General features: G+C 40.0%; 1 protein-coding gene across 8 annotated transcripts in view; it reads right to left on the bottom strand.

The window, feature by feature from the left end:
- The window catches only part of LOC116043209 (nck-associated protein 5-like), a 100566-nt gene that overhangs the window by 5489 nt on the left and 81518 nt on the right, over positions 1 to 13559 (bottom strand). For 3 of the 8 annotated variants that reach the window (XM_031289774.2, XM_036004038.1, XM_031289776.2), the window contains 3 exons: positions 13101 to 13215; positions 12136 to 12211; positions 3501 to 3887 (listed from right to left, as the gene is read on the bottom strand). In XM_031289774.2, coding sequence (XP_031145634.1) covers positions 3501 to 3887; positions 12136 to 12211; positions 13101 to 13215 — 578 coding nt within the window. Of the gene's footprint in view, positions 1 to 3500; positions 3888 to 11910; positions 11948 to 12135; positions 12212 to 13100; positions 13216 to 13559 lie in introns of those variants that run through there. The other 5 variants (XM_036004040.1, XM_031289777.2, XM_036004039.1 and 2 more) reach the window with 3 other exon arrangements.

Here is a 13559-nt window from a genome sequence, read left to right on the forward strand (position 1 = left end):
GCTAAGGAGGTCGACCTTTTTGTTAAAGAGTAAGATTTTTTTTGGTTCAGCTCTATTATAGTCCAGCCTTTACTTCAGAGACAAACACACTTTGTAACACGTTATAATGCTCACCTAGCTGCTAGCCTGGCACGCCCTCATACTCTGCTTCTGACTGGCTAGTAGTCCTTACCTAGCTACTGTCAGGGCACGCCCTCATACTCTGCTTCTGACTGGCTAGTAGTCCTTACCTAGCTACTGCACATGTGCGACTCCCAACAAAGATGGAACAGAAGTGAGATGTCTCACTCTGTAGCTAAAACAGAGAGCTCAACACACAGGGTGAAAAGAGGAGCTGCAGCAATGTGCAGTACAACAAAAATATGGTGTTTTTTGAAAATTAAACCTATTCTGATATAACCTCTAAATACAATTATGAACCTGAAAATGAGCATAATATGAGCACTTTAAGAAAAATGTTATTGTATGATAGGGCTGCACAATATATATCGTTTTTTTATAGTCATCGCGATATCAACTTGGTTAAAGTTTATTTCAAAATGAGTCAGCTGGAGACGGGGTTCAGCTAACGCTTATTAGCTAGCTAGCTAGAGCTAATAAAGGCTGCCAGGGACAGTTGTAATTTTATCCTGCAAAATCGGTTGTCGGTTAGAAATGAGAGCCCTGCTTTTGTCTACCTCTGTCTGAAATCAGGCACCCATTTTTTGTAAAAAAAACCAAAAAAAAACGACTGTAAACTGCGTATGTGCCGCGAAAGAATACAAAACAAAAAGCTTGACAGGCATATAGCTACAGTACCTAAGGGGGGTAGAGCAGGGAGGCAGGAGTTTCAGTTCTCAAGCTTTTCAGGCTGTAACATTTTTTCAAAAACTACTGTTTTTCTACTGCAGCTCTACATGACTCCTGTGATGGAGTACGCTGTGGATATGCACTTTTGCACATATGCACTTCAACGTAAGGTTGTAGGGGGGGAACAGATTGACAATCACTTTCAAATAATAAAGTCAATCAAGAGAGCACCAGCTTATTTAGTGTACATTAGTCATCTCCCCATTCTGAAACGGTCCAGGTGAAAATATATATTATGTGTGTGGTGGAGTACCCTTGGGGCTTCACTCTGAAAACATGACTAGTTAAGAGCCACCAACACACAAAATACATCTTTCCTCTTGACAGTGAAAATGAGTGTTTTTCTCCGGCTCATGCTGTGTGATTAGCATACCGAGCAGGCCACGTCTACACTGTGTCCTCCTGCATGAAAGCTATCAGTGTAGTGATGAAGGCTCTGGTTGTTGTCATGACACACCGAAATCACTGCTGCTTTTGCTAGTCTGTATATACACGTTCTCCTTCAATTTCACTGGCACATTGACAGGAGTGGGTCTTTCATGAAATGCATTTCCTCAATGTAGCTTCAACATCCCCTTGGCGTGCTCTTTAGAATGGATAAATGAATAATGAATGACCCCAAGCAGAACTTTCATTGGACATGTCCTTTTTAAAGGAGACTGAAAGATGGCAGATATATTTTCTGCCTGTTTTAAAGCTTATACAGCACAATTTGTTAAATCAAAAAAAAATTGTATCCTAACTTTTGAGTATCCTATTTTGAGAGCAGGAGTTTAATGGAAGAGCTTTCTATGGATAGTGTTAGTAAACTATAATTTTTCAGCTCATAATCAAATATCAATTATTGTCCAGTAACTACTGTCTACATGCATCCTTAGGCAAGGCTTCATAATGTTGACATTCAAATTCTAAATTTAACATTTAAATGCTGCGCAGCTTTTTTCTTTGTTCTGCATGTCCATTAAGTTTGTTTAAACCCTTTCGGATTTCAGCACAGCTGCAGATAAAGATTACGCTACACTAATATTATTAGTATTATACTATTTGTAGAATTAGATTCCACTGGTGGCTGCGTAGGATTGTTTCTGACTCGTGTGATCCAAACATTTCCAATAACTCCAGAGTGTTGTTTTTGTCGTAGCATATTGTTGCTATAAGCTCGGGGAGCGATTATTATTTCATCATTATTTTATGCCCTTATTGGGTTAGCTATCGAAACTGTTATATTCTTGAGAGAAAGCTGATTTAATAAAAGAAGACTAACTCCAATCCAATGAATCACTTATAGGGCGATGAGGATAATTATAAAATTTGATGAGACATTCAAAGCTTTGCCATTCAGTACAGCCCTGCAAAACACAAATACTGACAATATTGTAGGAACCTTGTAGATAAGAAACATGAAAAACATCTAAATTGTCGATAAAATGTATCTTGTGTATTCTATGTATCTGCATCAGACTACAAAACTACCATTTTTGACAAACCCTAAAGTAACATTTATCAGTGTCTCAGGGCTATTATAGGGCCGTTGATTACGCCTTCTCATGAAGAGGCGGCATTCATCGAGTTAAAACGAATTGGTGCTGTTAAGAGAGTTTGCTGAATTTGACTTGGAATACTACAAGTAAACCTCACAGAAAGATGTAAGAGAGATTAAAGTGCTCATATTATGCTTTTTGGCTTTTTCCCTTTCCTTTATTGTGTTATATATCTTTTTTGTGCATGTTATAGGTTTACAAAGTGAAAAAGCCCAAAGTCCACCCCAAAGGGACTTATCATCTCCAACAGAAAACACTGTTCACAAACTGCTCCAAACAGCTCTATTGTAGTCCAGCCTTTACTTCCGTGACGAACTTACGTCACTTTGTAACACACGTTATAATGCTCACCTAGCTGCTAGCGTGGCACGATCTCATGCTCTGCTTCTGACTGGCTAGTAGTCCTTACCTAGGTACTGAGCATGTGCGACTCCCAACAAAGATGGAACAGAAGTGAGATGTCTCACTCTGTAGCTAAAACAGAGAGCTCAACACACAGGGTGAAAAGAGGAGCTGCAGCTATGTGCAGTACTACAAAAATATGGTGTTTTTTGAAAATTAAACCATGTTAACCTATTCTTATACAACCTCTAAATACAATTATGAACATAATATGAGCACTTTAAGAAAAATGTTATTGTATGATAGGGCTGCACAATATATATAGTTTTTTTTATAGTCATCGCGATATCAACTTGCGCAATAAACACATGGCGAAAGGCTGCGACACAAGACACTCGATTTTTTTGGTGTTAGTTGAAAGAAAATATCAGTAGAAAACTGCACTGAAAACTCTCATTCTTTTTTGTTCAACTCAATGTTCAAAGAATGTTGGAAATGATTTCCTTTCATCTGTTTTAAATTCACCAAACAATTTGTTGTATTTAGGAAGAAAACTAAAAGTATGTTTTAATATCGGTTTACATATCGCAAGTAATATCGGTATCGTGATACTCAACAGCGTTATCACACATGGCATATTTTCCTCGTATCCTGCAGCCCTAGAGATGAGTCCACAGCACTAAAAGGAGAAAACCCTCGGAGCATCATCTTTACTTCTGCAGTCCACATGTGATGCTTGTTGCTGGAACCTCTGTGGCTTTACTGTACCTGGCGGAGGTCTGGGCAGCCTGCTCTTGGTATCACACACACTGGCAGAGGTTACAATGGGTTCACACTGGGGTTGGATGGGCTGGAGGAAGGCCACAGTGGGAAAAGGCACTGACTGGATATGGGTCATGGAGGAGTCGGAGAGGGAGTTTGGCACCCGTGCATGGCTGCAGTCCTTAAAGCCGGAGGGTATCCTCCACCGGGGTAACGGGGAAGGAGACACGTCCTCGCTGGACGAACCGGGGAAACTGGGAGGACTGAGGGACTGCTCGGGGGTGGATGAGGATTTGGGGAGGAGGTGCAGGATGGAGGAGAAGAAGGAACAGGATTCAGGAAGGGGGATGGTTCCAATTCCACTGTCCAACGTTCGCATCTTGCAGCCGGAGCCTGCGGCACAAGGAGAACAGTTGAAGTGGCTCAGGCTCGAGGGAAAGAGAGGGAGAACAACAGGAATGGAACAACAGGGCAACCATGGTTGAAGTGGCGCTAAAGAAAGCTTTAAAATATAGGTACACTAATATAATAATTGACTGTCTAGTCTATTCATGGATAGGTTAGACAGGTTAGACAGGCTGAGTCTGTTGATATTTTTTAGACACAGTATACTATACACTGTACACTATACTAGACAGCAGCTAACGTTAGCCTATCGCTAGCTACTTAACACTATACTAGACAGCAGCTAACGTTAGCCTACCGCTAGCTAGTTAACACTATACTCAACAGCAGCTAACATTAGCCTACCGCTAGCTAGTTAACACTATACTCGACAGCAGCTAACATTAGCCTACCGCTAGCTAGTTAACACTATACTCAACAGCAGCTAACGTTAGCCTACCGCTAGCTAGTTAACACTATACTCAACAGTAGCTAACGTTAGCCTACCGCTAGCTAGTTAACACTATACTAGACAGCAGCTAATGTTAGCCTACCGCTAGCTAGTAGCTGGATTAAACACGGTTAAAATGCTGACAGCTAACGCTAAACGGTGTAAAGTTTGACTGTGTTTTAGCCGTCGGAAAAACAACACAGACAGTTCAATGAAACTGGTAAACTACAGCCTCGTGGTGCATTTGAAGTTATTGTAAATGTCCTTTTCCCACCTGGTGGTTGTTTTTGTCGTTCAACAGCAATTTACTAGTGAAATAAGTTATTGTTATTGTTATACATTATTATTAAATCATTTAATTTTGACCATATGGCCTTAGCAATAAACAAGCCGTTCTTTAATGTCACCAACTGTTGTTTAGTACCCTTTTTTTTCTTTTCTTTTTTTACTTTCTTAAAAAGTATCGGTTCAGGCACTGTTAATTATGTATGCGATTAATTTCGATTAATTAATTACAGAGTATGTAATTAATTAGATAAATTTTTTTAATCGATTGACAGCCCTAATATATATATATGTATATATATCTTTTTATGCGATTTCACGAGTTTCAATTGGTTTCTTAACTTGTTTTACTTGAATAGTGTTGTATTTCCACTATATCTATGCATACATGTGTCTTTTACGCTTGTATATATTTTTGTCTTTGTAAAGCACTTTGGTGCAAACTTGTTTGCTTTTAAAGTGCTATATAAATGAAATAACCTTAAATTTAAACTTGTATGTCCTGCTCTGTAACTCTGCATCTGTGTTCTATGTGGAGAATAAACTGTTCCTCTATTCTGATGGATAAAGTGCTAGAAATGATAAGTGGAGATCTGAATCAGTGAAACAGCTTTACCAATCGATAATAATGGATCTTCTCATGCGATTGTTTTCCTCGGGCCTCCTTGTTATTCCTGCCACATTATCCTGACTGTCTGAGCTCTAAAGCAGCTGATTCTAGGGTTGTGTTTTGGTCATTTCAAAGCACACAAAAGCCAAGCTGAAAAATGTTGCTTCAGTACAATCTAACTACACATAAGTGTGAGGCTGGGTAATGATTTTGCTAATTAAACCATACATGTAGCCCTGCCATAGAGGAGGACTCGGCCAATGCAAATCAAGCCCACTTGAACCACTGCTTTGTATTACAGATGTTGTTTAATGGGTGTGCGTGTGTGACTGCTAGCATGCATCGATCACGCTGTGAATATGAAATGCACGGAATGGCATATGAAATGAAATTTAAATACACTCCAAATGTGTGTATTGCATTTGCAACATATCAGACATAACTGTCAAACACGCACGCTGATGATGTATATGATGTTTCTCAACTGTGAGGTTAGGGATGCAAGAGTTTGCATTGTTCAGTCAAAAGTCTGACATTGTGCCTCCAGAATGACACACTATAACACAGATGTGACACTAATAAACCTCGTCATTGCTATTCGGTTACATTTTCGATCAAAGAACCATCTATCTTTCCAAACTAATCCTCCAGGAGAAATCTAAAGAACAACAAAATGTTTCACAGCGGGCCTCCGTCCAGTGCGCGCAGAGTCTAAATAAGAGAAGATATCCTTTAGCTGTTGTCATGCAGGCTCATGTTTTAATATGTACCCTGTGGCAGGAGCCTGCAGGCAATCTCACGCTGGAGCTAAGGCAACAGCTGCTCCCCCTTTATTATTTAAGGTGTGCACGCGTGAGACTTCACACCCCTCTTCTGGGTTTCTACAAGTCCGATTTTCCTCACTTTTTTCTCAAATGAATAGTTTTTTTTATTTATTTTTATTTGTCACGTTACAAGAAAATGTGGATAGGATAAGGGTAAAAATGTACATTATATAGTATGTACATATATGTGTATGTACATATAAAGTTGAAGCTACTGTATTTGTTGTCACGTAAATTCAGTGTTAGGCTATGAAAACATTGAAACATGCAGTATTATAGGACCAGTTTTATGTATAGTACTTGAAATAAACAAGATATTACACAGATAATACAGATATTACAAATTAGTTGCAAATGCCAGTGTGTGCAGCACTGAAAACATCTCACTAGCTCGGAATAGCTTTATTTAGAGGCCGAGTCACGGACACGTCCATCACAGTTATACGACTATTGCAGCTTCCATGAATTAAAAATGAGCTTTAAGTGTCTATGTATGTTAGGAAGCAGCCCTTGAGATGAAAATGGTTAGTTTTTACCCTGTTGTAAACAAGAACAAATAATTGAATTGAAAAGACACAGAACAGAGACATTATTGATTAGTTTGGTCATTAGTTGCAAGTTAACAAGAACCGCTGTGACACGGTCTTGTCTGGGAAGGCAGAATCACAGAGGCTGAGATTTGATTGGTTTCAACCTTCCTTTAACATGGACCTCCTCACATCCCCTCTACCATCCATGCTCAATCAATAACTGCACCATGGCACAGGACTACACTGCAGTAATGGTCTTCTGTTTCGTTTTAAAAGATAGGATACTATGTGTGCATAATGTAATCACAATAACATGTTATACTTGTTGTAGGACTATGTTGTAGATTGTAAAATAATATTATTTCTAACTGAAATTAGGTTGTCCTCAGCCACAAAACGTAAAAAGGGGTCAAGTCAAAGACTTGCTGACATACTAAACTGTACAGAAACCTACAATATATATTATATATATTCAATTCAAGTACAAAAGCATGAAAAAAAGCCAAACAAGCAGGAGAAAGGGCAGAGGATTTGTTCCAGGTGAAGCTTTCATCAGTGTTCTGTGGTGAGAAAACACATCCCTCCTCAAAGTCCATCTGAAATCATAAATGTCACCCTTATTTGTAATTAAAAAAAAAGTTAGAATGAACATTGTACAAGAGATACATCAGAAATGCTCCTTCAGCCTCTAAACCTCTGAGTGGGTTGTGTTGATTGGTAGCTGAGCTGGCAGGAGCACCGAGACTGGTACACACAGACCGGCAGCGTTTGCTAGCTGTGCTGGGAATAAAGATACAAAATGTATCTAAACATTTGCATTAGGGCTGCACGATATGAGGAAAATATCTCATTTTGATTATTTTGACTGATATTGCTATTGCAATATGATTCACGATATAGGAGGGAATGATCATTTTGGTATCATTATTCTCATTTTCATTGAAAAATATTAAAACTTTTTTTTTTAATGATTAGAGTGTGATTTTTGCGAGGATCTGTACCAATCAAAGATGTTTTCTTTAGTCTGTAGGATAGGATTTGTAGGCCGGGACGTCTCAGCAGCACCACGATACTTATTTCATAATGGTTTGACACATATTTTGCCATTAACAAATATTGCGCCCCCTCTGCGATTTGGATATTGTACTAGTCCATATTGCGATTTCGATACAATTGCAATTGTGCAGCTCTTATTTACAGGGACATGTTTAAACTGCTGCCGAGCTAATCAGCTGTCTGCAAACTGACATGAGCACTTTGTTTTGCTGGCTTATTCACTCAGTCATGGTCCAACACAAGACGTGTGTCCATGCTGCGTTATTATAATTCATACTTGTCTTGGCCCTACGTAGAATTCAAGCACAAAGATTGGCCAGGCCTTCATGCTCATGCGACTCGAGGTACCGGAACCCAATTTGTTCAGGTCCTAGCTCCCTGATCAATGAGCCAACCTGACACTAACCACTCAAAGTCAATGCCTACCCTCAACTAATTGGGCTGCTACGCAGAGCGGGTTTGCCAAGAAACTCATATATTTCATAATAATGCGTTCATGCCTGTAGATGAGAAGAAGACATGAGTTAGAAAGCTAATGGGGGCTGAGGTTTGGTATCTGTGTGTTGTATCACTGCAGTAACTGTCTGGACGTTAGTCAGTGTCTCTATCAGCCTATAATAGAATGGTGACAGTACTGCTTCATTGAAATCTATTTTAAATGACTCTTTTGATTAGATATATGAAAAATTATTGTCTATGTAAGCAAAGAATGGCATTCTGATGGTTGCCATCATGGAACTAGAACATATAAAATTTAAATTTCTCCCTTTTGGGAACAGATGTTTTTTCTCAAAGCAGTGCACAAGACATATCAGTTACACAGGAGATCTGTGCACTGCATGCCATTTCATTTCAGTTGAAATAAGAGAGATAAAGAAGAAGTCTAATTTGATGAAAAATAACTAACACAGCCACACATGATCAAATGTAGCTGCTCAGTATAGTGTCAAACTATTATTTTAATGTTGTTTTTCTCATCTTAGTTTGAAGCATCAAGTTAAAAACAACTTTGTCATCTCTACATGAGGCCCAACAAGTTCATGCTAAGTCTGGATGGTATAATTCAGCTCACTGCTGAAGGCAAAGTTAATTCAGTCAGCAGTGGCTTGGATGAGCGTGCTTAGCTGGTGCACTTCTGAAATTGTAATGAGGTGATTAACCCCTGAGGGCAGGCGTCTGCCCGTATCAAACATGCTTGATATTTGCAGCGTCTCGCCGATGGTGTCACTCTGGCCAATGGAATTTCAGCAGGGTCCGTCACCAGCCCTCTATCTGAGCGACGTGGAGTTTTATCTGCTGCGATTTTTAATTAAGAAAGTGACCGCAATGAAATAAGGACCAAATAAAGTTTACTTCCTGTCTAGTTTCTGTCTTGTTTGACTAGATTGTCAGCTCTAGTTTTAACTAGGTAGTAAGTAGAGAAAAGCTTGTGTTCGGTGGTTGAAGTGAGCGAGAGAGATCTCATCTGCACCAGTGTCATAGAGCAGCAGGACGAGCCAAACCAAATGGACCTTGAGTGTTTTGACATATTCGGAATACTTTCTGGTCCAAGGTTTTGGAACCAATCCAAAACAGACCTGGTGCGCATAAATCAATTTTAGAATTAAGAGACACATTTTAAATACACCCAAGGTTAATTAGAACTTTTCCGAAAGGGACCCGAGAGACCAGACGATCCCGATCTAAATAGACCTGATAATTAGATCCAAAATGTGGTCAAACCAAGCAGACCCAAACTGGGAGAAAACACCAATACATGCAGCAGCAATACATGTCATTGTCACCGGAACTTCAGAGTTCACACTCACTGTCTGTCTCAAAAGGACTATTTTTGTCATGTGATGATTATGCCGCATCATTATCTGTTGGGTCATTAGATTAATTGGTAATTTCAATTACGTACCAATACAATCCAATACAATGGGACCCTACCAAAAGGTCCTCCAAACCATACAAACACACAGCATCAGACAGCTGTAAAATAGCCATAGCTCCCTCAGGACTGTCCCCATCCTAAACACTGGGTAACTGAGGTAACAGCTGAATGCCTCATCTTTTTTTAAGGCTGGCCTGGAGCTCCACATTTTTAATTATAATAGCCTACAGGTAGCCTATGTGTGGCTGTGATGAGTATTGTGATGTGAAAAAATGTCCATCCCGAGTCACAGACAAAAACTTTTCTCGGAGACAAACTCTCTACAGGATTCTGGAACCTTTAGTGCGTCATGACGGCGAGAACCCATCTGTGATTAAAGGGGATGAAAGTAGTGAATGTGATAAGCCATGATTGCCGCAGCCTCTAATACACCCACTTATAATAATGCCTTCTTTCTGATCCCAACCTGTGCCCAGGTTTGCTGCAGGTGCGCCAAGGAAGCCTGGCCACGAAATACCCGTAGTAAACCGATGTGTTTCCTTGACAAAAAAACACTATTTTTATTTTCTCGTGAATTTGTGACTTTATGGTCTCAGACAATATCAAGTTTTTTTCAAAATTTCCAAGTAGCATGCCCCAGCATAAGAAAAACACCTCTGCTGTGTCAGTCATTGAAGATCTCGTTCATAAGATTATCTGAACGTGTTACCAGGTCTGCGATAGCGAGGAAATCACAATGGCGGACCAAGTTTGTCCACTTGCACCACTTAGCCCAACTTAATTAATTGATCCAAAATTTAGAAACTAAAGTTCAGCACTGTACGAAGGATAATCCCATCTTCAATCCTCCTCAATGTCACCATCGTAGGACAACACAGCTCTACAGGAGGTCACTGCTGGAACAATCTAGTCGATCTTCCCTCACACTAACACTTTTTTTTATAGTAGGCCATGTCAGGAGAGAGCTTTGGCCTCCATATGGATGAAGGAAACTGTCCTCCCCCGAAAAATCACACCATAAATTGTTTATTCAAGCATTAATTACGACCCATATTAGCATTTACGTATAGTGGTGCCGTCCTCTAGTGGCCATAGTAATTAAGAAGGGAGCAAAGCAGGAAGTAAGCTGACAAAGTATAACAGCCAAAACACACCGGGCGCATACGCGTCACGTATAGCAGCGTAGCGTATAGCAGCGTAGCGCAGCTATTTTTATTTCGGCGCCCATGTTATCCAATCTGTCTGTTCATACCGGGCGCGTAGCGTCCCCGCCGGCCCGCATGCTGCAGCGATAGTTTCTGCGTCTCCTGTATTTCTTGCGCAGGACGCGAGCGTATGTGTCAAGCCAGGCAGGTAATCACATACAGGAAGACCACAGTGCAGACGGATATTTACAAAAATAAAACAAATTCAAAATAAAACACCAAGGTTCGTGGTGATTTTGGCTGTCTTGACTTCTCACAGCGAGACACGCGATCAGGCACACGGAGAGAGAGAGACTGACGGATGGACAGAGAGAGTGACACACACACGCGCGCACACACACACACACACACACACACACACACACACACACACACAGGCTACAATTACCATAGTTTTCTATCAGAGAGAGAGAGAGAGAGAGAGGAGAAGAGGCACGTAGAAGTACGCGTCCGTTGTGAATGGCCAGACGCACGATCAGGCACGTGTCTACGCTACGAGACACTTGCGCCCGGTGTGTTCCAGCTGTAAGATCACCTAAAGGAGCCAGGTTGGGGTGGTGGATTAGTCAAACAAATACGGGATTTTTACCAAGGAGACCGTGGTTTGTGGCCCAATTAAATATAAAAGTAAATGGCAAGTTTTTTTTTTACTTTATGGAACAAACGGAACTATGTAACATTCTGTGTCACGTGTGTAACCGGAAGTGAAGAAGCGTGACAAATTAAATCATTTTAGCCCAAACAACAATCTTTTTTTAAACTTAAGTGCGACTGTGCTACAGCTAGTTAAGATATGAGGATGGAAAATGCTCCTGTGGGTACCTGCCACTGTTAGCAGCTAATTATGAACCGCTCCTATGGGCCGTAGTAGAGGGCAGGAATAAACAACCAATATGGTCGTGTGGTTTGGAGGATTCGTTGGGATGAATAGGTTCATCTTCATTGGATGAGCCTGTGCATGCAAATTTTCAGTGTATGGATGTGTGTAGATGAGCGCTCAAGGCTGTATACAATCTCCCCGGGCAAACTCTGCATGAAATACAACCGTGGTGAAATGGTTCTTATTTGCCCAGATTCAAAGATGCAGAGGTAGAACAAATACAATGAAACATTAATATGGAGAAAAAAAGCACACACTAAACAAAATTTTGTTTGTTTGACTGCTTAAAGCATGTTCATCATGTTTATGACTTACACATCTGTCATATTTGGTCTTCACTTCTGTCTGGAAACTGTAAAATGGTAAGCACAGATAAAACCTTAAGGCTAGCATGCTAAAATTGACACAGCTAACATTGCATTGCAGTTAGCTAAGTTTTGTTAAGGTACCAAGATGTTTTAAGTGGGGTCCATTACTAACTGCAGTGACTGTAAGGAATTCCTCCGACAGTCCTATACAACAGAGAATAGAAAGTCTGACCTATTACAGCATCCTGGTTGGGGTTCTTCGCTGTGGATCCATTTTCACCATCGGCTCTCAGGTTCATCATCTGCATCTTTGTGTTTTTTTGTAGAAGGACAAAAAAGAAGTTACCTACATGTTCTTTCATACTTCTACAATGACATTGTTTGCTTTTAGCTATAGTGCCTCATCAAACGCTATATCGCACTGTAGTAACCCCTCTAACCTTGACAGTGCCATAATGTGACTAAATAATGAATCTACCCCATATTCTGTTTGTGTTTTTGCCTCTACCCTTATTTTCATCTCATGAGCTCTCTATTTACATCATGCTACCAACAGTCTTCTAATTGACTGATACATGGCACTCTATATGCTCCTGAGAGTTTGGGATGTAGGAGGAGGGATGTCAGATCTTTAAGCAGTCCTCCATGGACAGTTTCACAGGTTCTGAACTTTAAACTATCACATATTCAAACTGTAACAGTGTGTCTGCTTGAAAACTTGATGTGTCCAATTGTTACATTATTGATACATTCTTTGGATGAATAACTGGGATCCCATGGTTACATTATGGACACAGTGATACATTTAAAGGTCTTATAATAAGGGTTGGTAATAAAGGCCGAAATGATGAAACTGTATGTAAGAGGGTTTGAGGGACAGTTTGGGAAATCAGCCTGAAGCACAGCTCACTTGTTAAGACGGTCATGTAGTGTTTTTCTGTTTTTATTTCATCTCACTATTTTTTAGTACATTCATTTTTCCATTTCTACCTTTTCTTTAGTCTTTGCTTGTTTTTGTTGTTAATGTGTCTTTCTGGTGCAATCACAGTAATGTCATATTACCGTAACAAACATACTTAACATAAAAACAGGGTTCGGGAACACATTTATGTAAGAAGACATTTTTGTGTTTAGAAGTAAAACTGTCCGTATACTAATAAAATAGCTGCCCCTTTTGTAGGATTTAATTTAATTTACCTTTGGGTCCCCGATGATGTCTGAATGTCCTTGGATCTCATTCAGGGACATTCCTGGGCAAGGCATTGAGATGCATGCCCGCACTGCATCATGAGACTCTCTTCTCCCAACAGAGCTGTAAGAAAACAGTTTGTCAACAGATCACTACATACTGAGATCCTCTGATATTGACTCAACATGCCCAGGGTGATTCGGGTGATAAATTACCCTATATCTCTTGAAACCTCTGTATTAAATGTGTATCAACTGGTCTCTGGGCTAAAGAGACTGACCAAGACCACTTGATGAAAAATGGCTGAAGTCATCTGAGGCAATAAATTACTTTATTGACAATAAGCTACTGTATGAAGACATCTGGTTTAATGGTGGGATGAAATTCATATGAAAGTGAACATCTCAAAAGCACAGGTATTGTGTCAAATGCACCAGAGTCAAAAGATAGCATTCATTACTGATTTA

Source organism: Sander lucioperca, chromosome 8, assembly GCF_008315115.2.
Source record: "Sander lucioperca isolate FBNREF2018 chromosome 8, SLUC_FBN_1.2, whole genome shotgun sequence".
Lineage (NCBI taxonomy): Eukaryota > Metazoa > Chordata > Actinopteri > Perciformes > Percidae > Sander > Sander lucioperca.